The following is a 27323-nucleotide window of genomic DNA, read 5'->3' as shown; positions in this document are numbered from 1 at the left end:
ATTTTTTTCATATTTAGTTGTTTAATCTGAATGTGTATGTCAGGAGTGGGGAATGTACACACCACAGTGCAGATGGACCACTGAGGAAGCTTTGTCCTAAGGACTAAGAAAGGACTTGGTAGCAAGCACCTTCTCAATTCTCCCATTTCCCCCTTCCTTCCTCTAAAGCACCACCTTTATCCCCATCCTTCAGAACCCCTCATCTCTGTCTTTAATATAATTTATTTATGTATGTATATGGTGTTTCGTCTGCATATGTCTGTGTATGCCTGGTGCCCATCGAGGCCAGAAGAGGGCTTCAAGTATCATGAGACTGGACTTATTCAATCACCTTGTGGGTGCTGGGAATTGAACACAGGTCTTCTGGAAGAGCAGCCAGTGCTCTTAACCATTAAGCCATCTCATTAGCCCTAGTCTCTGCCTTTTTTGAGCTGCAGAATTAAACAAAACAAAACAAAACAAAAAAAAAACCAAAAACCCAAGTACCGGGGCCCCACTTCATTGATAAACCAACGGGCTTCTTTCCCCTCTCCTTCCTCTTTCAATCAACATCCTACCTTCCTCCTTTCGTCTTCTGCAAAACTGGGAAGTGGGAAGAGAAGTGAGAAAGACGACCAGTCAGGGACCAGTCAGGCAGACTCTGGGTTTGAGTCTGGGTTTTTGGCTTTCTTGCCCACTGCCCGGTAGAGCTAGATGGCAGGAGGGGTTGGGATGGGGGGCTGTGGCACTCACTCACAGTTCTTGAGACTGCATGGCTGGGCTGAATTCTGGTTGAGGGGCACCCTCCAGAGCGCCAAGCGCCTCAAGCCACAGGCCATTTGGGGGCCGATGCGACAGAGTATTGTAGCAGATCTGCAGATGGCACGGCCCCGGTGGTCTTGGATAGAGGAGATCTCAAAGGATCATTGAAAAGACTCAAGTCTGCTTGCTGGTTTTGCAGACTAGGAAATGTGCTAGGTTCACACAGCACAATGACTGATCCAGGATCAGTATATGAGGCTCATCCCTTCCTCTGGCCGTCCTGTTGGTGCGGGTTCCCAACAGGGACAAAAAGGCCCGGGTACTTTCCTTGTCTGGGTTTAGATCCCTCTCCCTAGAATTGTGAGAAACACATTAACGGAACTGGAGACTCCTTTTCTGCGTCCTTAGCGCCGCCTAGCGGATTTACATAGAATTGTCGACAGCCTCTGCTCTAGTCTCAAGACACCAACTAGAAATGATTCCCTCTGGCCAAGTTGACCCGTTCCTAGGCAGGAACTGGGAGTTTCTCCTGGCTTTACACAGCTTTTTCCCAATCTCGTTTTCCCATACCCCTCAATGGACTTCCTCACCATAAGATACATCTCCCGAGCGAATCACACCCCAAACAACGAGCAAAAACAGTCTGAGTTCTGGGTGCTGAGGGCAGAACGAATCCAGACTTTATTGTTAAGGAGAGAGAAAGTGGGTGGGAGGGTTGCTACATTGTCAAGCAGAAAGAGTCCATGGGGAGGGGAGGGCCAGTGGGGGCCGGTCCCCATCCCGGGTCGGCGGCTGGAAGGGCTTGACCACACGGAAACCACAGAAGGGACGGGTTGGGGGTCACGCCCCCGCCCGAGTTGTGCAGTGGAGGTGTCACGGGAGGGGGCAGCCATGAGGTCTAGGGACTGGAATGGGGAGGCTACAGACGCCAAATCCTGCGGAAAGGGGCGGGCCGGGGCGGGGGCGAGGCTTCTATTGCTTTTTGCTCACAGTTTTGCGGAAGGCGAGGCGGGGGTGGGCTTGGACTGGACACCCCTTGCCCCCCTTGGTACCCCTTGGGCGATGGGTGCTGGTGAAAAGAATGGAACCCGGACCAGGGAGGAAGGCGAGGGAAGGGTCTATGAGGGCATCTCCTTGGTCCCACCCAAGTGCCTGAGATGCCCCCAAGTGCTGCCCCCTGTGATGGGCCCGACTGGACCTGGGGCTGGGGCATGGTGCGGGGCGGGCACAGTGAGGTTGCAGGCGGTAAAACCAAAGTGCTTACGAGGGACCCAGGATCCCGCCTGCTCCCCTCCCCCCTGCGGAGGACGGGGTTGTTCACGGAAGCGCTTTAGTTTGGGGTAGGGGGGCCGGAGTCCCAGAGTCCGCTTATTGCCAAGAAAATCCTTGTTCTCCCCCGGGCCCCGACCATGGCTTGTGAACCCCGTTTTGTGCTAGGTTTGGAGGGGAAGAGTTGGATGGACATGGCTTTTGGGAGGGGGTGTCTCCGAGGGGGCTCGGGGGGTGAGACGGCCCCCCTCTTTTCTAGGGGAGAGGGAAGGGCAGGGGGCGGGGTTCCCTGAGATCTGGGGTGTTCCCCCCCTTCTGAAGCCCCCCTCCCCCGCTGCCCCTCCCCTTTCCTGGAACCCCGTACCTCGGGGTGGGGGGAAGGAGAGACCATTCAGGGAGTGCCGGGAGGAGGAGGCCTGGGTCCCGGCTGGAGGTGGGGGATTCAATGGGAGGGGTTCAGGGTTGAGGTCAGTAGGGGGAGAAGAGGATGGGTCCGTGCGCAGTTCGGATGGGTCCTGGGGCTGGGTGGAGTAGAGGGTGTGTGATCGGTGGTCCCTGCAGGAGAGGTGCAGCTGGAGCTGGGCGCAGGGACAGCGGGGACCCTGCGGCAGCGGCCATCACTGCAGCCACCGCCAGGGGGCTGGGCAGCAGGCCACCGGCCAGGGACTTGGGCAGCTCCTTTGAGAAAGTCAGCGCGCCCTGCAGCAGGCAGAGAGATAGGGGGTGGGGGTGGAGACAGAGGTCGGGTCAGTGGTCCGGCAAGCCCAACCTCTGGCTTGCCCAGATCCCTTTCCAGCCTTCCTGGGTCCTCCCAATAGCCCATTTCCCCAGCATCCAGGCCTCACCGCCAGCTCTGCAGCACCCCTAGGCTTCTTGTGCCGGCTCAGTAGAGGGTTGGGCTTCCCGGCCACTCCATCTCGGTGCCTCCTGCTGGAGATGTGCTGTGGTACAGTGGGTATTGAGCTGTGAGCTTTCGGCAGCAGGGCCACTGCTAAGCACAGGGACCCAAGCTCCCTTCCTTGCAGTGGGTCAAATTCCTCAGATACCCTGGGGTAAGTATAGGACATACCTGTTTCAGCTGGACCTCCGAATTGACCTTGACGTTGCAGATCTCACAGTGGAAGGTTCGGTCCTGGGCAGGAGCCTCTGGTTCTCCAGGAGTGGGAGGCCCCAGCCGAGGATAAGCTTTGATGGGCCCCAGCCCGCTTCGGGCCTCTAAAATTGTCTTGTGCTTAGTACCTGGCCCACAGAGGTAGGAGGTAAAAATTCTCCAGGCCTACCAGGCCTCAAATCCCCGCCTTCCCAGTTATTGTGGGTGTAGGAACCAGGCAAGTGTGGGATTTATTTGGAGCCCTAAGGAATCCCTCCTAAGCACAAAGGAGTCTGGAGAAATGTGAAGGTGAATTAGGAAGCAAGAGTCTAAGGAAGAGGGGAGATGGCTGGTAGGTCTTAGAGGACCAAGCAATGCTGGAAGTCAGGGGAGTTAGGGTGCAGAGGAGGGGTGAAAGTGGGTTGAGGACAGAAGACTGTTTGGGAGTAGAGGGCCCATACCTTTGTTATGTGCCTCAAGCTGGGACAAGGAGTTCACGGCCACCTTGCACAGTGCACAGTAGAGCAGACGCTTAGCCTTCTCCTCCTCTTCCTTGCTGCCCCCAGGCAGGGCCGCTGGGACTGAAGTTCCCCCTTCACCCTTGGTCACACCCTGTCCAGACTCTGGAACACTGGGAGGGGATGGGGAGCCAGGCTGTTTCTCTGGGGATCCTGGGGCTGGGCCCAGGCCATTCTCCATGGAAACTGTTGGGAAAGAAACTTGGGGTCATCCCAAATGGCTCTTCATGAGGAGACCCACCCCCATTTCCTTGAGGGTAAAGGCCCAGGAATCAGGCCCCACCCTGTTACAACATGCATGTTTTCATGCCCTGGGCCACAGCCCAATTCTGTTCAGCTGCCACTGGCTGGGTGTGTGACTCTAGTGCCTGGCTCACCCCACAAAGCTGAGGATAGCAGAAGGGGGTGGGCCTCTCCACCAAGCTACCATTAGGGTAGATCTGTCAGCTTGCCCAGCCACGGGTAAAGGATGAAACCAAGGATTTAGTCCATCATGGCCTGCTGGCCAGCCTGGGCTTCCTTCCAGGACCACCTCTTCCCAAAGTCCTGCCTGACCCTCAAGGAAGTACACCAAGGAGCAATGGGAAGGTGCAGAACCAGGAGGAGGGAAAGTCGGGAGAGGCAGATACAAGCACAGTAGAGGGAAACAGAAACAAGAACCAAAGAGGGAAGAAGCAGGGATCCAGCCTGCTCTATAATTCATGGCTCGATTAAAGATGCACAGGCCCGAGGCCTCTGCACTGGGTTCTTGCTTCTGCAGGGGAAACTCTAGCACTCCCACTCTTGCTCCAAAGCTGATCCAGTTTCCGGGTCATGAGGAGGGTTGTGGTAGGAGTAGGCAAAGGTGGAAGAATTCTTAACCCCTGCAGGTGTGTGCTCATCCATCCTATGTGTCTCCAATTCATTCACAACATCTTCCGTCTTTATCTCAAGCCAGACAGTACATCTTCATCCCAAACTGGACAGGATGCCATGGTTTATGAAAGCAGTGTGGGTACAATACCTACCCTATGCTCTTAGAAGTGTGCAGGGACTAAATGGGCTGAAGTCAAGAAATGTTAACTATCACTATCACCAGCTCCCCCATCCTTATTTTATACAAGTGTTAATAAACTGAGCAAGATGATCAGACTCAGAATCAGACAGAGCACAATTAGAACATAGGCCCAGCCCCTAGAGTTTTGAATGCCAGAGGGTAGTTCTCTGTGTGTGTGGTCATAGTGGGGGCCTGGATCCCAAGCTGGTGATATAGAGACTTGTTTCTCATTATTTTTAGGGTGGGGCAAAAAGGACAGGCCAGACTAAGAGGAAATGAGGACAAGGGGAATGTTAGGTCTCTCTGGAGCTGGCCATGACTGATATCTGATGTGGTAATCCCAGCGTGGGGGTGGCTGATATCCTTCTGTTTCTGTATTTCCTCAGCCTCAGTTCCTTGGAAGCAGGTTGAGGATTGTTACCAGCCATGAGGAGAGAAGAATTGCTTTCTGTAAAGCTAAAAAAGGCCTTAAGGATTTTCAAGTTTCTTTCTTTCTTTAACTTGGCTTCAAGAAGTCCACAGGTCTATCCAAGACCCTTTAGGGAATCTCCTAGGCACATGGCCTCACCCTCCAGGAAGGCCTGGCTAGTACTTAGGGGCTTCCTGTGGATCAGATGAATGTCCCCCTATTCCTGGGGATGGTTGCCAAGTGGCCTCACCCCTTGCTGAGTCAGTGGACAGCACAGACAGTAGGGACTCTGTTGACAAGAGCTGAGGCAGGCGTGGGTGGGGTGACAGGATGGAATTTTGACATCACTATGCCTGGCTCCAGGACTCACCTTAGCTGTCAGTGGGAGTGAGGACTGAGGGAAGAGAAGAGGAGCTGAGGGAGAGTTCTAGTTTTGGGAATTGGGAAAGAAAGACAGAAATCAGTGGTCTGATGGGGGTTAGACACACCTGGACGAGGGGTTACACCATCCCCACTTGGGGGGGTGCTGCCTGCTGGAGCTGGATCTGATTCCCGGACACTAGGCTCCCTGCCTCGGGTCTTGGCGGCTTCGATGCCTTTCACTCTTCGGGCATGGCGGTTACCCTTGTAGTGTGCCTCAGCCTGGCTCTTCAAGGATGGAGAAAGAACACCAAGTCAGGTCACCTTTCATCTATTGCATCCCACAGAGCTCCTTCATGTCTCAGGGTGGCCTCAGCAGGCTGCAGTGTGCTCTGCCTACACCCCTGCTGTGGAGAGCCCATGCTGACATGCCTAGTTATTGCTGTGGCTCACATGAGCATCTCAAGCTGGAGTTCCTGGGAATCTGGACCCTGGCCGAAACCAGACTACACTTCACTACCACACCCAGGACCTGGCTGATGATTCAGGCCCCCCTCCTAGTCCCGAGTAGAAGGAAGGGGCCCTCAAGCCTGAAAGAGAATGCTGAGCTGGGGGGAGGTGGAACACGAAATTAGTTGGCATCTCAGACCCTAGGCTTAAGTGCCTGAGTTCCTCTTCAGCCTAGGACCCTGCTCTGCTGTTTCATTAACTCTGTCCCGACGCTTCTTCTAGGCCTCAATTCCCCTGGAGCCTCTGTGGACACCCTGGAGGACCCTGGACTCAAGCCCAGCTCTGGAGACAGGAGACAGCAGCAGAGACAGCTGTCAAAACAGAGACACTTTATGGAGGAGGGAAAGAGGACAAAAAGAGGGGGGAACTGCCTGCTGTTGGTTTTCTATCCCTCTAACCTTGCTCCCTCCGCCAGCAAGTGGAGTCAGGGTGGGGAGAGAGGATGCCTGGGGTGTCGGCAATGAGGCCTGATGCTAGTTTGGGTTCTGGCTCCACCCATCCACTGCCTGCTCATACCCTCCTCTTCTGTTTGTGCCACCACTAAGAATGTATAATCTGGGAGTCACAAGGTCACCTAAACAGGTGTGGATGGGCAGGGAGATGACACTGACAGGCTTAGAGTGTGGGCCCAGAAGTACAGTGCCCATGCCTATGTTTATACGTGCTGGGTAGAGAAATAGAACACATTTTCTTCCCCCTGCTCAGCAGAAGCCTTTGCTGTTTTTCTCCCAAAGCTTTTAGAGTCTGCACCCCTACAAAGTCTAGAACTAAACAGAAGTCCCAATGGAGCTTTAGAGGAAGGAAATCTGGGAGGCTTCTTCTCCACATGGGGAAAGTCCCAGACTTTCAATGCAATTTGGAGTAAGGTTAGAAAAGGGGTGGAGAGAGGAGGAATGTGGCAGGTTGGATGGAAGAGGGAAGGGCAGTTCAGCAGATGCCAGAGGGGACCTAGGTTCTGTGGAGAGCCAATGAGATCAATCTCAGAACCTAAGGATGGCAGAATAGAGGCCACACCTTCCCCGACTCCTGTGTTTCCCAAGCACCCTGAGTAGGGAATGCTCTAACCCGAAGGGACAGAAGGGCCAGCCTTAGAGGAATTGTCTACTTCCTGCCAGAACACACAGCACTGTCCAAGCCTGGTGGCACAGGCTTATAATAGCTACTTATGAGGCTGAGACAGGAGGATTGAAGGTTCAGTCCTGTCCAGGCTACAATAAGCTAGAGGCCAGCCTGGGAAACTTCTGAGGCCATATCTCAAAATAAAAAATAGAAGAAAGGGATGGAAGCTGGCCTGGGTGTGGTGGTGCATGCAAGTGAGTTCTGGACAGCCAGGGCGAGAGAGAGAGAAAGAGAGAGAGAGATTTGTTGAGAAAGAAAGAAAGAAAGAAAGAAAGAAAGAAAGAAAGAAAGAAAGAAAAAGAAAGAAAATAGCATGGTGAAAATAAAGAAGGAAAATAACATGCCTTTAGTCCTAGGACTCTGGGAGGCAGAGGCAGGCAGGTTCTCTGAGTTCTAAAACTAAACCAGCTTATTTACAGAGCATGTCCCAAGACAGTCAGGATTGCACACATGAACCGTGTATCAAACACCCCAAAACTCCCCTCCCTCAAAAAAAGGAAGAAAAGGTTGGGGACACAGCTCAATCCACTCTCTCAGCTGCCTTCCACCAGCTCCTGCCACCTCCCTTTCCAGGGCTGCCATTCTCTGTTCTCCCTCAATATCCCCTTAGCTACCACCCCTCACTCAAAGTGCCCAGCCATTGCCCTTCCATAGGCCCCACGGCTGCCCCACTCTACTCTACAGTAGGTGGCAGCTGGGCGTCTTACCTGAGAATTGAAGCGGATTTGACAGACATTACAGGAAATGACTGGGCGCTTGGTCTTGAGCAAGGGTCCTCCAAATGTGTGGGAGAGCACAGCCTTCTGCACAGGGTCCATCTGTGGATGTTGGATACGGTGAGCTAGGAACCCCTGTACAAGCTCATCTATCACCCCCATTTCCCTCCACCAGCTGAGGTGAACCAAGGTCCTCAGGCCCTGCCCCAGTCCTCAAGGTACCTAAGGGCTGAGCCTCAGTCTTCTGGTTCTCTCCAGCCCAGTCTTCAAAGCCCTGGAAGGGACCTGATAGACACACTGGCCACAGTGCTCCCATTTCACAGGAGAGTAAGTGGTCTCCCCAAGGCCACACCATGAATTAAAGCTGCAAGTTGGACCTGGGCTCTTACTCTGGCTCACCATGAAGGTTCAGCTCTGTTACCTTGGCCTGTCTCCTGTAGTGAGACCAACCTGTCAAAAGCCACTGACAGGCAGTCCCAGAGCATCAGAGCTTCCAGGGCACTTGAATCCTTCTGTCCTACTCTGGGGTACCACTGTCTGCCAAGTGCAGCTTTTGGTTCTAGGAGACAGATGCTCTCGGTTTCCCATCTCTGGGCCCTATCTCACCCTAACAATTTAGGTTCTGGATGGATTTAAGTCAGCAGCTTCTAAGAGGAATACGGGAACTTGGGTGAGAATTGGTGTTTCTGTTGAAGGGCAGGGGAGAATGGGAATAACTGATCTGGTCTGATACTGGAGGGGTTGGGAACCCTCTCTGTTCCACCCTGGGTCAGCAGATATCTTTGCAGTCTCCTGCCAAGAGTTCACAAGAGCAGAGAAAAGGACAGGAGCTTCTCGGAGGCCTTCTGCTATCAAGGGATACTGCTAAGGGTCCAGAGACAGAGAAACTGCCTCTGAGTTCTCCCCCTTTCACCCTGGTGGCCAGAGAGGGGAGAGACTGGAACACAGCCAGGGCTACAGAGACTCTCAGAACAACTCAGGACTGAAACCTTATCTTCCAAGGGGCGGGAATTAAGACATGTTTGCTGGTGACTCAGGGGTCCTTAGCAACTCACTTGAATCTCTCTCTGTGCTCAGGTTTTAGGGTTTTCCATGAGACCATGTGAAGGATAGAATACAAATCTTCTCCCTGCCTCCCCCAGGAGTCTCTCCCGCTGGTTGAAGTCACTGTCAGGATGGGGCTTCAGGGTCCCAAGGAACTGAGTGCTGATCTATGTCTGTCCTGTTTTGGTAGTAGTGGATGCTGTAGCCATGACTGAGTTATGATAACTAAGTCCTCTTAGACTTAGTCTGTCTTAGACTGCCCTTGACCAGAAGCAGCCCCTCTCAGTGGATGTGTTCATCTCCACAAACTTCTTGAAAGCCCCAGTCACATACAGGAAAAGCCAGGGTGGAAGAGAGAGGGAGAGAGAGAAAGAGAGAGAATGCGTGCGCGTGCCTGAGCCCTTGAGCATCAGCTTTCGATCAGTTTGTCATGGGTGGAGCGAGTGTTGTGTACTGTGTATATCATAACATTTCTGCATTGGGGGCTTTGCTGACACTGCGAATGGTCAGGTTGTGTAATCTTCAGCTGTGTGTTTATCTGTACAAATGTATGATATGTTTGGCAGAAAGCAAGACAGACCAAGTTGGAGACAAGCTTTAATCAGAGAGGGGAGACAGATTGCTGCTCTCAGCTTCTTAGTCTCCAGGCCTCAGTCCTTCCTTTTCGGAGACACCCCCACCCATCTCTGCCCCAGGCTTCTTCTGAGCCCCGGGCTTCCTCACATGCTGGGTGGGGAATGGGAATTCCGCCCAAAGAGAAACCTAATCTGGGCCAGGAAACCTAAGTCCTATGAAAACAGGAGGGAGAGAATAGGATGGAGAAGAGAGCAGTCTCCTGGCTCTGAACCATCACCCCAGCCAGCTCCCAGGAAGGCCCGAGAGCCCAGAATCTCAAGGATGAGTTGTGCACTGACTATTCCTTCTCTTAACAGTCTCGGTTCCTCCCAGGGGTGAGAAGTTCGGGGAGGGGAACAAGGAGGGGAGGGAGCAAGGCCAGCCTGGTCCACCCTCTCTTCTAGGGACTGAAGAGACAGCTGGTTGAAGGTGAGGGCTCAGGGCCCAATCCCCGAGTAGGTGGAATGTGAGACACTGAGGTGCTCCTCTAGACCAAGGTCAGGAGGTCCTGGTGACCTAGATGAAGGCTCCCTAGGGAAAGGTGGAGGCCAGCATCTCTCAAGACACATCTCCTTTTAGAGACCCTTCTGGGGTGCTGGTCTAGATACACCCTAGGGAACTCTCCAAAGCAGTCCCCTCCCACCTGCCCTCCAACAGTGGTGAAGGGGAACGGCTCCCTGAAGCTGGACAAACCGAATCAGGCGAGGAGGAGGAAAACCAGACCAGGAGCAGGAGGGGGCCTGCGATGATCAGCTTTTCTCTCACTGCCCTTTTATCGGATGGAACCCACTGCTCCTTGTCCAACCACCCACTTTCCTACCCCACCCAAACCTCAAAATAAGGCAACAAGAGAAAGGGGTGGAATTGTAGGGATGGGAAGACCTGAGGAACAGACAGGACTGACACGGGAAGGAGGACGCTGAGGGTGTCCAAAGAGCAGGTGGGAGTTGGAGGGGAAGGGCTGATGGGAAGAGGGCAGGGTTGGAGAAGAGAGGTCTGGCCAGCCTGGTGATAAGAGGGTAGGTGTAGGACCGATGGCAAGTCTGAGATTTGGGGGATTCCAAGGACCTGGGAAGCAGAGGCTAGCGTATCCAGCAAGGTGGCAGTAGTCGGGGGCGCCAGTTGGGCTCCAGAGATCGGTGAGGGCCGCGCCGCGTGGGGGATGGGCGACAGCCGAGGACTGGGCGAGAGGTGGCCGGCCCCGCAGGGCGTGCGGGGATGGGGTGGGGGGGCGCTGCGGCAGCCGCGGAGGCGGGCAGGGAGGGGCTGGGTGGCTTACCCTGCGGGGCCCTGGCGGCCGCGGCTCCATGGCCCGGGGCGGCAGACCCAGGCGGGGGCCGGCCAGGCGGGCCGGAGACGCGGCGCTCGTTGCCCGGGCGGCTCGGGGCTGTGAGGCCCGGCTGGTTGGGAGGAGGGGAGGCGGCGCCGGTCCGTCCGGAGCCCGCCCCGGAGGCGGGGCCAAGGGCGGGCCGGGAACGGGGGCGGGGACAGGGCCCAGGAGAAGGAGGCCAGGGGCTCCGGCAGAGAAAGCCAGGGACCGCGACTAGACACTGCTTCCAGAAAAGGCCTTGTTCAGGCCCGGGGCCTCTCGGCAAGTGGCAGGGACATTGACCTGATGACCTCGGCTGCCAGTACTTGGGTTCCTTCCTGGGCCCAGTGACCGCACCAGTCCTATGCGTGACCGTGTTTGTCTAGCTCCTTACTGCTCTGCTGACAGCTTTTCCTATACAACCCTTTTCCAGCTTTCCCTGCACACAGCCCCCCTGCCCCCGCCTTTAACAAGTTTTCGCTCACATTTGTGGGAAACCAAGCCCGGCTACCCAAGATTCTCAGCGACTTCTCTGGTCGGTGGAGCCGAGACGACCTGAGCAGAAACGACCGCAGAGTGGTGGACATCGCCCCTTAACTTCTTCCCACCTCCTCTACGGGGTGCTCCACCTGCCCCAGAACCAGGTTCCCAGAGCTACGCTTCGCGTACTTGCTGCCCTCTGGTGGCCAAGTGTGACAGCACTGAGAAGGCCAAAGACTTCCCCACTGCCAGGAACACCTCATTTTCCCTTGGCCTCCATCTCTGGGTCTCAAAGCCCCCATCCCATCCTGGGCGATGACCAGAGAGATACGCGTGAAGTGGGTGCTTGTTTGAGAACGGCCGACTGTGACGGATGTCCAAGGGCAAAGGCGAGCAGCGGACTGAGCATGGGGAAAATGAGGGAAGACGGTAATGTGAAATGACTGAGGGCCAGGAACTGCCTAGGTAGGAGGGAGGGAGGGAACTCACAGGGACAGAGAGAGACTCCCACCACTACCACCTACTGTCTATTGAGCCCTTGGAATGTGCCAGCTCTGCACTGGGCTCTTTGCGTGGATTATCTAATTTAATCATCACAACCGCGATTTGAAGTAAGTACTATTATTATCTTTACTTTATAGATGAAGGAACTGAGGTTTAGAGAGGTTGGATAATTTGCTCAAGGTCATAAGCTAGTAAGTGGCTGAACTGGGATTTGCGTTTAACCCTGGACAGGCTGATTCCAAAGCGGCCGACTTGATGCTGCACGGTCCGTGCGAAGGCCAGCGTGCAGCTTTTCTGCAGTCCTCACTCTGCAGAATCTGAACTGTCAGGCAGCCAGATGCTCTCCCTTGTCCTCTCCACCTCTCCAGAACAGACTTACCTCCCAGCCCCTTCAGCTGCTGGCTCCTGTTTCTCTGGCCAGAGCCTCCTCCTGGTTCCACTACCCAATTCAGCTTATTTTCCAAGGCTGTAGCCTTGCTCATCCTACCTTTCTTTTCCTTCTTTCCCTTAAATAACAGTAGCAGTGACCGTCACCAGCAGCAAAACTCTGATTGAGTCCTAACCCTGTGCTAGGCGTTATGATGTGTAACACAGTCCACACAGCCTGTGACTTGGTGTCATCACGGAGCCCTCCCTCCACCCCCAGTCTTACTGTGTAGCTCAGTCTATCCTTGAATTTGTGATCCTCCTGCCTCAGCCATTTAAGTGCTAAGATTTGTATGTGCTGCCAGGCTTGACCAATATTTCATTTCATAGTGGTGAACTTAAGGTTTGGGATGGTTACATGATTTGCCTAAGGGTGTAAAACAAGGAGTTTGCTGCATCAAACTGTAACTGGAGTTACAGTTCATATCCTGGAAGTCAGATGCTAACGAAGATGCTGTTTGCCACCCTGCTGCCCTCCCAGGTCTGCCCACACTCATGGTTATATTGCTACAATTTATTTCCTCACTCCTGAGGCATTGGATCTTGAACCCATGGTCTCATATCCCCAGGCTTCTCTGTTTATGGCCTGGAACTCACCATGTGGCCTCAGCACACTGAGTGCTGAACCAGCACACCTGGCTCCAAACTTATTTCAAGGCGCTCTCTATTTTGCACTTTAAAAGGGTGTGTGTGTACAGATGGCTCACGGGTAAACACCTGCTCCTAAGTCTGATGACTTAAGTTCAATTCCCAGGACCTACCCAATAGAAGGAAGAAAATTTAGTGGAGTGGAGACAACTAATTCCCACAAGCTTTTCTCTGACTCCCACATGAATGCTGTGGCATGTATATACACAGCCCACTCCCACCCTCACAATAAATAAATAAAATGTATGGCTGGCATGGTGGAGTACACTTTTAATCCCAGCACTCACGAGGGAGAGGCTGTGTGTTTGAGACCAGCTTGGTCTACAAAGTGATTTACAGACCAGTTAGTCTATACAGTGAGACCTGTCTAGATAGGCAGGTCAGTAGACAGACAGACAGATAATGCAATAAAAAGAAGAAAGCTCATGCCTGGAATCCCAGCACTCAGCAGCTTGAAGTATAAAGATCTTTGTGAGTTGGAGGTCAGCCTGGTCTATAAAGCAAGATCTTCTCTCAAAAAACAAAACAAAAACAAAAACAAAAAAAAAAAAAAAAAACAAAACCAAATGCTGGACATGGTAATTCAGATTGCTTGAAAGGCAGAGATAAGAATGTGAAGTAAGCTTGATCTACAAGAGTAAATTCCAGGCTAACCGCTAGCCAGGACTACATAGCCCTGCAGTGGTGGCGCACACCTGTAATCCCAGCACTTGGGAGGCAGAGGCAGGTGGAACTCTTTGAGTTTCAGGGCAGCCAGTGCTACACAGAGAAACCCTGTTCCCCACCCCCACCCAAAAAAGCCAAACATAAACAGGGGGCCAGTGAGACAGCTTAGAGGTCTTGTTACATGAGTCTGAGGACCTGAGTTCAGTCCATGGAACCCACCGTAGAAGGGCAGAACCTCTGGTCTCCATCCACACGCTGTAGTTTGTACACATGTATACAACAGTGTGCTTTAAACACCAAACAACAACAAAATAAGCTTGATAAAACAAGAACATTCAAAATACGAGAGTATAAAGTTGGTTCTCAAGCCGAGTGTGGTGGCACAAGCCTGTAATCCCAGCACTCAGGGAGGCAGAGGCAGGCGATCTCTGTGAGCTCAAGGCCAGTCTGGTCTACAAAGTCCAGGACAGCCAAGACTATACAGAGAAACCCTGTCTTAAAAAACAAAACAAAACAAAACAAAAAAAGTTGGTTCTCCACGTTCTGAAGTTCATGCCTATGGATTCACTGATGGTATGCTGAAAATATTTGCAAAACTCATGCCGATATTGAACATGAACAACTTTTTCTTTATTATTTCTTATCGCATGTATGTGCTTGTGTGTCTGTGAGGCCTCTCATGCCACAGTTTGCTTATGAGGGTCAAAGGACAACGTGTAAGAATCAGGTCTCTTCTTTTACTTTTAAGTCTAAGAGATCAAACTCAATCCTTGTACTTGGCATCGAGAGCCTTCACCCTCGGAACCGCCTTGCCAATCCCAGAGCTTTTTCCCCCTTGTCATTATTCCCAAACCACATTTGTAACGGGAACTACAAATGGCCAGATGCAATTCACAGTATAGCAGACTTGTAGGTTATTTGCAAATATTGGATCACTTAATACTTTATGCAAAGGACTTTAGCAGCCACAGGCTTGTCATTCTTGGGGTCCTAGATCCAGTGCTCATGAATGACAAGAGATGATTATGTAATAAAAAGTACATCTTGGTCTGGGGAGATGGCTCAGCAGATGGAAGCACTTGCCAGAAAACTTAATAACCTGAGTTTGATCCCTATATCAAAACTGGTAGGAGGGAATCAACTCCCAACTTTTCCTCTGATTTCCACACTTACACCTGCACTCAATATTACCAACAAGATATTTTAAAAGATTTATTTTCATTTTATGTGTTGTAAATGCCTTGGAGGTCAGAAGGCATCAAATTCCCTAGAACTGGAGTTACAAATGGTTGTGGGCTGGAAACCAAATGGGTCCTCTACAAGAATAAGTGTTCTTAACCACTGTGCCATATCTCCAGACCCTAATAACTGAATATTTAAAAAACAAAACAAGCCTGCTGTGGTGGTGGTGGTGCACACCTTTAATCTCAGCACTAGGGAAGCAGAGGTATATGGATCTCTGAGTTCTAGACCAGCCTGGTTATGTAGTGAGTTCCAGGTCAGACAGGGCTACACAGGTCAGGCCTCATCTTACACAAACAAAACAAAGCAAAAACCAACCCCACACCTCAGGCTAGAGAGATTGTTCAGCCGTCAAGTGTAAGTGCTGCTCTTCCAGAGGACCTGAGGGCCGATCCCAGTACCACATCAAATGGCTCACAACAGCTTGTATCTCCATTTCCAAGAGGATCCCAGGCCTCTGGCCCCCTTAGGCACAGGCCGTCAAGTGCAAGTGCTTCCACACCGACACACATATAAATATAATTTAAAATAATAAAAATAAATCTTAAAAAAAATCACATCTCATTCCTAAGTGTAAATCCTCCTTCCCTCACAGAGCGGCATCATTTGTAGTCTCTCGAGTGCCCATCTCATGGACACCCCAGCACTCACATAAGCATCCCCTTTTAGTTTTATAACAGTACCTGATAATTTATTACTTGCTCTTTTTTTATTACATTTTAATTTGTATATTTTGTGGCAGGAATCAGTTCCTCCTTCAGCTATGTGGGTTCTTGGGTTAGAACTCACGTTCTCAGGTGTCATGGAAACCATCTTGCCCACCATGTTCCCCTTCATTTCTCTCAACAGAGTCTCACTTTGTAGACTAGGCTGGCCTTGAACTTGTGATCCTTCTTTCCCTGCGCCCCCCTTTTTTTCCTTTTCTTCTTCAGTTTGAGTCCTGTGTCTCAGGTTCTAGAACAGCTGGCATCACAGGCCAGTGCTACCAGGCCTGGCTTTAAGTTTTTAATTTTACTTTATTTAATTTACTTTATTTAATTTTACTTTATTTATTTATATGTGGAAGGGGTGCACATGTGTGACTAAAGGAAAACTCTGTGGAATTGGTTCTTTCCTTCCAGATTCATGTATATGTTAGGGATTGAACTCAGGTCACAGGTTTGCATAGAAGGTACCTTAGACCTACTGAGCCATCTCACCCACTTCCACCAGCCTTGTTTTAAGACTGTTTTGCTAGGTAGCTTAGGTGTGCCAGGAACACACTACCCTCCTGCTTCTGTCTCCTGAGTTCTACAGTTACAGGTGTAACCACCATGCTCGACTCTTACTAGTTTTTATTTTTAATGTTAATCCTGAGGATTGAACCCAGGACCTCATGCATTATAGGCAGAAGCTCTACATTCGTGGGAGCTGGAGAGATGCTCTTTCAGAGGACCTGCCACCCGAGTTCCTGTGTTCCATTCCCAGCAGTCATGTCAGGTAACTCCAGCTCCAGAAACTGATTCCTCTAGTCTCCATGGGTACCTGTGCTCATGTACACACACTCACAACGCAAGATAATAAAGAATATTTTTTTTTAAGCCAGACAGTGGTAGCACAAGCCTTTAATCCTAGCACTTGGGAAGCAGAGGCAGGCAGATCTCTGAGTTTGAGGCCAGCCTGGTCTACAGAGTAAGTTCCAGGATAGCCAGGGTAACACAGAGAGACCCTGTCTCAAAACAACAGCAAAAATTGCTTTTTAAGAGTCCTACTTCTGAGCTTCAGTTTCAACTTGCTATACTCATGGCTTTAGCTCCACCAGAAGCAATGGCTCCAAGAAACTATGGGAGTCTGAGATTCCAGTGCAGGGACAGCAAAATGGCTGAGTAAAAGAAAGCGTTTGCCATCAACCCTAACAACCTTGAGTTCCAAAACCCACAGTGGAAGAACAACCTCCTGAAAGTTGTTCTCGGACCTTCTCACGCATGGTACAAGAGTATCAGTGCACACAGACACTACCAATAAATACAGTAAAGAGGAAAACACCTCAGGCTATAGCTGATGGGGTGACAGGCATGTGCCCGTAATCCCTGCAGAGGCAGAGGCAAAAACCCAGAACAAACACACATGAAGGGACCAAGGTTGAGTCTCCAATGAGTCATTTAACCTCTGTGTTTGTCTATAGAAGGGGACAATACTAGGGCTGTTGACCCTGAGAAGAATATGCTAGTTAGGTAGAGGACAGCATTCCCTGCTCTTCAGCTCTGATTACACCAGCTCACTTGTACTTTCCCAAATGTTCCTTTTTAGTTCTAGTTCATATGATTTGATTCAATCTGGAATGTTCTCTGAGGCCACTTCCCTTCATTTTATCTTATTTTGTTTTATGTGTATGAAGTGGTTTTTTTGTTGTTTTTGTTTTTAGACAGGGTCTCTCTATGTAGCCTTGGCTGTCCTAGAATTCACTATGTAGACCAGGCTGGCTTTGAACTCATAGAGATTCACCTGCCTCTGCCTCTCAAGTGCTGGGATTAAAGGCATGCACCATCAAGCCTTGTTTTGTATGAAGTATTTTGTCTGCATGTTTGTATGTGCAGCACATTCATGTCTGGAGTCCTCTGAAGCCAAAGGAGGGCATCAGAACTCCTGGGAGGAGTTAAAGATGGATGTGAGCTACCATGAGGGTGCTGGGCATCAAACCCAGGTTCTCTGGAAGGGCGCTAGGTGAGCTAGCTCTCTAGCCCTTCTCTACGGCCACTTTTAGAGTATGTTGTGTGTCTGAAATTCCAGTACTTGGGGGGCTGAGACAGAAGAGTTCCCAAGAGCTTGGAGCCAGTCTTATCTCAGAAAGACCTTATCTCAAAAAGAAACAAAACAGTACAAAAGAAAAACAACTAATGATTCTTCAGAGCCCAAACCCCTAGTCCTTATTCCAGCTCGGTTAAGGCTTTTTTTTCTGCTTTCCCTTTTCCTGCTTCATGCCAGTTGGCCCTGTAGGTTCTACTAAGTCTCCAGGTTTTTATTGATACTCGCTGTGCTCCCATGCAAGCTAAATGCTTTGAACATGGCTCTTCATCAAGGTTATAGCTAACTTGCTATTACTCCTGCTCAGTCCCTGAGCTCCCCAACTGACTCCCATGCCTCAACACTGAGGGCAGTTATGAGCACACATATGTGTTCAGGGGCTTGGGGATTTAGCTCAGTGTTAAATGCTTGCCTAGCAAGTGCAAGGCCCTAGGTTCAGTCCTCAGCTCTGGGGGAAAAAAAAAAGACAAAATAGTATGTGTTCAGTGCTTTTTCTCTTTTTGGCAGTGCTGGTTGTTGAACATAGGGTCTCACTCATGCCTTGCAAGTTATTTACCACTGAGCTACAAGCCCTTTCACCTACTTTTTTTTTTTTTTTTTTGAGACAGGGTTTCATGAAACTCAGGCTGGCCTCAAACTTGCTATGTGGTTGAAAATAACCTTAAACTTCTGCTCTTTTGGCCTCTTGTGTGCTGGGATCACAAGTGTGCTCCCACATGCAGCTGAAATTGTTCTTGTTAGCATGTCTGTGACAGTGTTTGTAACCTGCCTTGTTGCCTATCTCCTTCTTGGATATAAAGTGTCTTCTGCTTATTCTCCTGTTAGCATGGGTTTAGGGCAGTGCTATTCTTACAGTCAGTGCTAGGTTTTATTGTCTGTAAAATGAAGCAACCCCAGAGGATGCTGTTAAGATGTGACAAAGACTTTGTAAAAGTCAGAGTGCTATGCAAAAGCTGGTTTAGATTTCTGGGTGTAGTTTGTAGACTGCAACTAGGACTAAGAAGAACTTACTCTTTCTCTTTTAAGACAGGGCCTGGGGGTGGGGTGGGGCTGGAGAGATGGCTCAGCGGTTAAGAGCACTGTCTGTTCTTCCAGAGGTCCTGAGTTTAATTCCCAGCACCCACATGGTGGCTGACAACCATCTATAATATGATCTGGTGCCCTCTTCTAGCATGCAGGCACACATGCAGGTAGAACACTCATATATATAAAATTAACTCTTAAAAAAAAAAAGGACAGGACCTTATCAACTGAGCTCTCCACAGGGCAGTAGTGTCACATGTCATTAATCCCAGCCCTTGGGAGGCAGAGGCAGGTGGATCTTTGTGAGTTCTAGGCCAGCCTGGTCTACAAATGAGTTCCAGGACAGCCAAAGCTACACAGAGAAACCCTGTCTTGAAAACCAAACCAAACCAAACCAAACGAAATGAAACCAAACCAACCAACCAAACAAACAAACAAAAGACAGGGGCTCAAGTATGCCAGGCAGAGGATGACCCTGAACTTCTGTCCCATCTTTACCTCCTGAGTTCTGGGAAGACAGGTCTGCTCCACCACACCTCATTTATGCAGTACCAAGTATCAGGGCTTGTCTGAATTACATCTTAGGCACATATTGGGTCAGACAGCATCAGCCACTAAACCTTTCTGAGCCTCAGATACTGACCCCATTTGTCAAACAGAAATACTAGTGTTTGCCTTGCTAGGCTGTCTCTGTCAGGGGTGATTTCTTCCTCCTAGTCATAGAGACCTGAGTCCTGGACCCTTCCTTAGCTCATCCTTCCTCCTCCCAACACCACTTGGTTACCATGGTAGGTCAATATTTCCTTGAAGGAACCTCGCCAGTCTTTCCTCCTTCTCCTCCCTATCTAGGCTTGTGGGGCCAGACAGCCTCCTCCAGATGTTGCCGCCACCAATGGCTACCACAGTCATCCTCCTCAACCACAACTCTTACCAAGGCACTCCCCTGTGAACGAATGGGCAGTAGCTCTATGTTTCTTTTCCTATTACATGTAGAAGACTTTGCCATCCCTCCAAGCCCTGTAACAAACCAGTTCTACCCACTCAGCTGTGTACTCTGGAGAGCTGGAGATGGTAAAGAGAAGCTGTGTAAGTTTGGTCCCCAGGACCCACATAGAAACCTGAATGCCAAGGTGTGCGGCTACAATCCCAGCACCCCTGTGGTGAGATGGGAAGTAGAGGGGACTAGACTGAAAGCTCACAGACTAACTAGCTTAAAGTACACCGAAAGGCAAAAACACCACCCTCCACACTTATGCAACGGCACGTGTCTTGTGTGCTTACAAGCTTACACACACAGGCAAAAACCCCATAGCTGTGCTAATCTTCTTGCCCCTTGGCTCTTTCCAAACCCAGCGTCCTCAGCTCTTTACTTCCTACAGGCCTCCTTATTCTCCGTATGGCTGAGTACTTCACTGAAGGGCAAGTGGAACAGAGCAGGGTCTGGGTGGCAGCTCAGCAAACACTGTTGTTCTTGCAGCTCCTATAGCATCAGAGAGCCAGCGATGCTCGCCGCCCAGTGACTAGACATGAGGAACACAGGCTCACAGAAGTGAGAATGAGTTAGGCCTAAAAGGAGAGCACAGTGGTGGATTGGGAGTGAGGGGTTCAGGGCTGTAGGGGTGAGGGAGAGATGGACAGATAATACTCACGGTGCTGTAGTTGCTGAAGAGGCCCAGGGTTGGGGCTGGCTCCAGTGGAAAGGGCAGGATTTGCTTGAGGTCCATTGGGGGCTGCATGATGGGGGGCTGCCGGAGCAGAGGGAGGGGCCCCGCCCGGCTCAGGCTGCCTGAAGGGCAGAGAAAACATTCTGTGGGGTGGGAGGACTGAAGGTTGGGAACCCCACCCAAGCACACAGTGCTACTCCCTAGCAGAGGCTCCCATACGCAGAAATGTGCCCTTAGAGTGTACATGTATGTGAACTATACACACACTTCCCCTGCCACTAAGGGAGCACATTACCCATGGGCCTGGAGACACAGGCTGGCCTTCCCTTCCGGGTGGCTTTCGCTTCCCTCTTCTTTAGCTTTCTTCCCCAAGCCCTTCAGGCCTTTTAGAGACCCAAGAAAAGCCTAGGCCTCCTCTGCAGCCTCTCTGAATCACAAACTCCCCCCTTGATCTAGGGTTCCCTGCATATCTAGGTTTGTTGTGTCCCCAGATCTGAGTTGAGTATTGACTTATCCCACTGTCTAGAGGCGGACTTTGAGGCCTGGATTTAGAGGAGGTTGCTGAATCTGGATCCCTAAATTGTGATGTTCAGGTTATAATTCCTAAGTGACTGTTGTCTCTGAGTGCCATGTACTGCAAGCCCTTCTGTAGCCCCCTTGATCCTACCAGACCCATCTGTCTCTCCCGGTGGGCTCAGTTCCAGCTCTGCAAGAGGAACCCTGGCCAAAGCCTCTGTGAGAGGAGGGCCCCGCATGTGACCCCAAGGGGAAATGAAAGTCCAGCCAGCCATTCAGTACCGCCCTGAAGCAGTCTCTTCCCCCTGGAGTCCTGGAAAAGGCTCCACCAGGTGCCAAAGGACCCAGCTCAAATGTGCTCAGGACCCTCTGGGGTTTAGCTGGCCCCAGCTTCCTTCTGAAGTGGCTGTTGTCAGCCAGCTGGGCAGTTCCTGCTGCCGTCTAGTACTCCAGCACCAGGGGTTTCTGGAACAAAGGCCAGATCAGGAGACTACATGCCTGGCCCTGGACCTCCCTTGACCTTCCTAGGGTAATGGGTCCCCAGGGTTCTTTCTTGTCCCCTCCATAGAGACCCCCGTGCCATACCTTCTGTAGCTGGTACTTGCTGCCCCCAGGCAGTGGCCTGGCCCTGGCCCCCTAGGGGCCTGGGCCTGACAGCGTCCCCTTCCCTTGGTTCTGCCCTCTGCCCCCTTCCTTTTCCATCCCCCTCCCCCTGCCCAGTCAGTAGAATCAGCCAATCAGTGTCCTGGAAAAGTGGGGCAGAGGGGAGGGCGGGGGAGCAGGGATTAGGGGAATCTGAGGAGAGAGAGAGAGAGGGGGTGGGGAGGGCTCAGGCACAGCTGGGGGTGGAGAATGAGGTCCAGAAAGGTCTGGAGGGGTCTGTCTTTATCACCCAATGCCAACACTGGAGGCCCAGGGTGCCTGAGGCAGAGGGGTTAAGACTGCTGGAAGCTTGATTTCTAAATTCTAAGGCTTGAAGGAGAGGATAGGATATTTGCCTTTGGCCTTTGAACTGCTGGGAGTCTATTTCCTCTTCAGATGCCTTTATATTTGTAATGATTTGGAATGGTGTGCGTGTGTATATATGTGTGTGAGAGAGAGAGAGAGAGAAAGAGAAATAAACAGATAGACAGAGGCAGAGAGACAGAGACAGAGACAACAGAGACAAAGAGAGACAGGAGAGAGAATACCTGGGAAAGTGGCACAAACAGGTGACTAGAAAAAGAACGGACACAGAAGAGGCGAAGGATGAGAGTGGGGAGGGAGTTTAAAACCAGAAGACACTGCTGACAGGCAGGATGCAGAGCTAGATGAGGACAGGAAGACCCCGGGGCAGAGAGCATAAGGTGAGAAAGATGAAGGTGAAGACAGGGACAGACAGACTGATCATCTCCTCTTCTTGTCCTCTTAGGCCTCTCCCCTGTGCCCCACCCTTCCTCACTGCCTGGCACACTAGGGCAGCCTTAACGAGCCTCAGGAATGGTGAGAGAAACCTGAGTGCTCACAGTGTCCCCTGCTCCCACTCCCAGCAGCTGGTTTGGGGCTGGCACTTTCACACCAGAGCACCACTCACTGCGGCTTGGCTCCTTGACCTTGTCCCTGGCTGTCAGCTCTCTAGGATCCCACTCCCAAAACCCATTTCAGAGGAAAGATATGAGTTCCAGAAAAAGCTACAGAGAACCACTGGAAGAGCCTCTATGTACCAGGCAGTGAGCAAGAGTCTTAACATACTGTGAGCATGGAGATGGGAGATGGCTGTGAGTCTATGAAGCAGCCAGCACCATTTCTTCCATTCAGCATGTGAGGGTTACTAGGACTCAGAGAGGTTAAAAAATTTGGCTGATGTCACACAGCCTTAAGTATCCGGGGCTGAGAATCAAATCAAGATCTGTCGCACTCTAGCAAATTCTTCCTCTGCTACATTGCTCCCAGAGGGCTCTCATTTAACGCTGAATCGGAGGGCTGAGCGCGGCTTGCATCTGGTTTAAGCAGCACATGGGGAAAGCAAATTCCTTGCATTTCCTGGGTGTGGAGCCCTCATTTAGCTTTAGAGGAGGAGAGATGGAGGACAGACAGAAGCCACTCAGCTCCCTGTAGCCTGGAACTGATGTGGAGCAGGGCTTGGGTGACAAGAGAATTGGGACAAAGGGGTGAGACAGGGCAGAGTGAGGGAAGAGGGGGGCAAGTGCTGAGGGACTGTTCCCAGGTCCTCTCAGCTCCTTCATTCTGAAATCTGAGATGGGGAAGGGGCACATGGCATCTTCAGAATTGGGTGAACAGAAACAGGGCCCTTTAGGGCTGGGGTCAGTGGGAGAGCACTTGCCTAGCACTGGGTTCAGGTTCTGACACCTCACTGACCTTCCACTCCAAAAAAGCTCCAGGGTTATTTTTGAAGCCTCAGGCCCAGCTGCCCTTTTCTGAGAAAGATAGTTGTCACTTTCTGAAGCTTTTTTGAGACTGTGGTGCTGCCACCCTGCACTCACTACATGCAGACCAGGCTGTCACTTGAGCACGGAGATAGGCCTGACTCTGTCTCCTCAATGCTGGGATTGCAAGTGGCAATTACAAGAAAAAGATCTTTTTCAATTTTTATTTTTATGTGTAAGAGTGTTTTACCTGCATATATAACAATGTACTATGTGTATATCTGGTACCCTCAGAGGCCAGAAGAGGGTGCTGGATCCCCCGGAACTGGAATTAACAGCTGGTTTTAAGTGGCAATGTAGGAACTGAAATCCACCTCAAGTTCTCTGCAAGAGCAGCAAGTGCTGTTAAGTGCTAAACCATCTTTCCAGCTCCCTGAGGCTTATTCATTGACAGGACTTTATATACACAATCTCCCAAGGGATGGTTTCACTGTGCACCAACTGGGTGAGGAGCTGGTTTCTCTGACTGGCTCAGTCTCATTTCTCATCTGTCAAACTAGAACAGCAGTACTGCCTCCCAGACAGAGCGATGACAGCATTGAAGTCTGTGTAAAGTGCTGGCATGACACACTGGCCACTCAAAAATGTTTGCTGAATAAATAAATTCTTTCATGATGAATGATGACAGTTCGTTCAGATAGGGGTGTTACTAGACCAAGGTCACACAACTAGTGTGGAATTTGAATGGGTCTCACTCCAGAGCAAGGTTTTCAAGCATTATGCTTTTCTGAGTAGACGGGAGAAGAACAGGGAGACAGGAAAGAAGGAAGGACTGGGGAAGGAGGAGCATATCCGAGGCGTTTGTCATGTGGGTGGTGAAGGCAGCAGGTGGGAGGAAGAGGAGAGCAAATCATGTGCTTGTGTGTTTGTATTCATGAGTGTGCATATGTGTGTGTGTTCAAGTATGCCCATGTGTGCGAGCCCATGTGTGTGCCTGTGCGCACGTGTTTGTGTGTGTGTGTGTGTCTGAATGTGTGTGGCACCCAGGTTAGGTGGGGTTGGGAGGAGTTAGGGCTGAGGCAGGCCTCTCTAGAAGGAAGCTCATTAGAGTAATTACCTACAACAGACAGAGCCCCACCTGCTTCATGGGGGGATTGTTAGCATGTTCTGTTCAAGACATGAGCCTGCAGAGCCGTGGATGGCAACCACTTGTCCATCTCCAAACCCTGTTTAGTCCTGGGTACTTTGCATTCTGTACCCAACAGTCAAGGCATATCTAGCTTCCTGCACCGCAGCAGAGAGCTGTTCTTTTCCTTCCTCCCCGAAAAGGTCTGGCCAGGCCCTGTGCCTTGGCTCCTGGGCTTTCTTAGGTGAGCTGGGCAGGCCTGATGTAGAGAAACAGCCTAGGCCAGTCTGCCATGGACTGAGCTGTCTCAGGGAGTGGCCCATCGGGAGGGGCTGGAGCAGGGAAGGTTTTAGGGTAGGGCTGTGAGTTAGTGACTGTCTCACATGTGTGAGACTGAAATCATGGTGGAGAAAGGCACCCCATGGGGCCAAGATGGGAACCAGCCTCAGAGATGAAAAAAGATCTTGAGATCTCATCTTTAATCACGTTTTTCCTCCTTCAGGCCTTTTAGCTTCTTCCCCAGAAATGCCTAAAATAAGGGTTAGGGTCGTGGGGGAAGCCTTGAACTCTCGTGTCTTATTCTTTTGGTCAAGTCCAGTGAAACTGTCCCCTCTGCCTCAATTCCTTCATCCTGGCAGAAGGCAGGCTGAGGGCTGGAAAGCTTTGAAGTCAAAGATGAAAGAGACAAGGGGATGATTGTGCACAACTAAAAACATCAGCCCTAATAACCTCAGGGTATATGTGGGTGGGGGTAGGGCTTTAAGGGAGGTGGTGCCTAGGATGGGAGGGGCTGAAATCCCAACCTGAATGGAAGGGCTCTCTCGTTGCAAAGGTTGGTGGCAGCCTAGGGAATGTAAACTCAAAACTGCCATCCAGAACCTTGAGGACCTGATTCTCCCCCTCCCCCCCAGACTGAGTTTCTCTGTGTAGGCCTGGCTGTCCTGGAACTTACTCTGTAGATCAGACTGGCAAACTCAGAGATCAGTCTGCCTCTGCCTCTGAGTGCTGGGATTAAAGTGTGTGCCACCACCACCCATCTGAGGGGCTGGTTCTTAGGTATGTTTTAATTTTGTTTAGAGACAGAGCTCACTCTGTATCTTGGGCTGGCCTTGAACTCATTCTTTAGCCTCAACTCCCAATAACCTCCTCCCTCAACCTGCTGGGGTAATAGGCATGAGCCACCATATTCAGCTCAGCTAGGTAGGGCCATCTTAGGGTTCCTCTGGGGCCACCTTGTAGAGGACTCAGTGACCGTAGCATTCAGACCCGAATACCTTAGGATGGTTCTAAAGGCCTGGCAGGCAGTTTTCTCCCTCTCTTTTTCCTTCTTAAAGAGGGTTGGGATGTAAGGGGAAGGGGAGCTGGGGGCTGAGGTGTATGGGACACCACTGGGCTCCACCCCTCTGTGGACTTGGCTCTATGAAGGCATTAATTACAACGTCCTTCAGGAAGATGACGGGGGCCAGCTGGTGGCAGGGTCTAATGTCAGAGAATCTGGACTAATCTTCTGTGTCTGGGTGTTGGCAGGCTCTTCCAGGTCTAACATCTAGTTGGACAAACAAGGCTTAGCCTGGCCTGTTCTGGGCAAGCGGGATACTGCCTCTGCAGCTGACCCAGGGTACAGCAGGGTACAGCCAGAGTACAGGGAGCACACAGGCTAGAAGAGTGTGGAGCCTGTGGGTCTGTGTTAGGGTCCCGAGTTTAAACTGATGGAGGGTCCCATAGAGTCAGGACAGTACTCCGAGAAGGGCTGACCACCTATTAGAGACAGCCTTGGTGGGGAGGTAGGTGACATTCTTGTCTTGGTTCCCTAATTCGTTTAGATAGCTGTGATGCATGGCCAGCTGGAGGGAGGCAAGGCATGATAGAGTCATGAGAGAGGCTGATAGCACACAGCAGCTAGATGGAGGAAGGAGGGCAGAGCAGAGAAAGGGGCTAGCGAAATTAGTGGGGTTACACAGTCAATGGAAAGAAAAGAACACAGGCAGAGAGTCTTGGGAGAGGGTTGAGGACAAGGGGATAGAGCATAGCCCTCAGGCGTCCTCAGTGAGGGCAGGGCGACCACAGGTGTCTGAGAGTGGTAGGGGGCTCCACCGTAAACAGGAACCCATCCAGCCAGGATGGAGGGCAGAGGTCAGAACAGGCCCTGCAAGGCTGTGGTAGCAGGGCTGTGGGCAGGGGCTGCTGCGGAGTCCAGAGCACAGCCAAGGCCCTCTCCTCCCCCATCCCTGGGGCTCCCTTCCCGATGTAGGTCATGAAGATGGGGTGGCCAAGGCTGAATGGGCAGGCTGTAAGAGCCCAGCGGGACTTCCCTTCCCCCCACTCTGACTTTACTTCGTCCCTTGGTCTCCTGTAGCCCCCGACCCAGGGCTAGGTGGAAGGGAAGGAAGAAGGGGGAAGAAGGGCCCAGGCAGCCGACGCAGGGAGAGAGGGGCAGGTCCCGGCGTGTCGGGGCAGGATGGCTGCGGAGACAGGCTCTGAGCCGCAAGAAGCCGGGATGGACAGTTTCCCATCCGCTCCTCTACCCAGCCCCCTTATCTTCACCCGTCAGGTTCCCACCTCCCACCACACTCACCTCGAAGCTACACCCAGCCTCTTCTTCCTCCGCCCCCCACTTCCTCCTTTCCCTCTTATCCTGGGCCCAGAGGCTGTCGGAGTGGCAAAGCCAAGGGTGGGGGAAGGCGCTGGGGGTGACGGGTCAGAACCTTTACCTCAACTCCACCAGGCCAGGACCAGCCCCCTCCCCCAGTCTCTCCTACACTGTCTTATAATATTCATGAGTCTCATGAATACGCAATGTTCTCATTATGGGGCGGGGGTCTCTCTCGGCCTTCCTCTTGCCTCTTCCTATGTTACCAGGAGAAGCCGCAGTTAGGGGAAGAGGGGACCCCAGATGTGCAGCCAGATGGGGGGGCGAGTGGCAGACCAGCGGCCGCAGTCACCGCGGGGCCGAGGCGAGGGGGGGAGGTGACCTAGTGAGGAGAAACCAGGTCCCCGGAGCCCGGAGCCGTGGCGACCACTCACCGAGGATCATGCTGGGGACCCTGGCGCCCGGGGTTCCGCGTCGTTCTGTCCCGGGGGCCGTTCTGGCCGGACTGGGGGTGCGGGGGGAGGAGTCGGGGAGGAGCAGGGGCGGGCCGAG

At 51.7% G+C, this 27323-nt stretch overlaps 1 protein-coding gene across 2 annotated transcripts; it reads right to left on the bottom strand.

Moving 5' to 3' along the window:
• Window positions 1–1389: 1389 nt before the first annotated feature.
• On the bottom strand, window positions 1390–27323 carry Znf385a (zinc finger protein 385A). Of its 2 annotated transcripts, none has more exons than XM_021652091.2 (8): window positions 27206–27323; window positions 20159–20295; window positions 7760–7870; window positions 5552–5711; window positions 3562–3804; window positions 3080–3249; window positions 2856–2951; window positions 1390–2709 (listed from the first exon to the last, which is right to left on the bottom strand). In XM_021652091.2, the coding sequence occupies exons 1-8, from the start codon at window positions 27213–27215 to the stop codon at window positions 2479–2481; spliced, it is 1158 nt and encodes a 385-aa protein (XP_021507766.1). In that variant the 5' UTR covers window positions 27216–27323; the 3' UTR covers window positions 1390–2478. The 2 variants fall into 2 exon arrangements, with proteins under 2 accessions (XP_021507766.1, XP_021507767.1); XM_021652092.2 differs by lacking the exon at window positions 27206–27323 and adding an exon at window positions 21275–21424.

Source organism: Meriones unguiculatus, chromosome 8 (assembly GCF_030254825.1).
Source record: "Meriones unguiculatus strain TT.TT164.6M chromosome 8, Bangor_MerUng_6.1, whole genome shotgun sequence".
Classification (NCBI taxonomy): Eukaryota; Metazoa; Chordata; class Mammalia; order Rodentia; family Muridae; genus Meriones; species Meriones unguiculatus.
The sequence above is the reverse complement of the archived record's forward strand: the minus strand, read 5'-3'. Positions and strand labels throughout refer to the sequence as shown.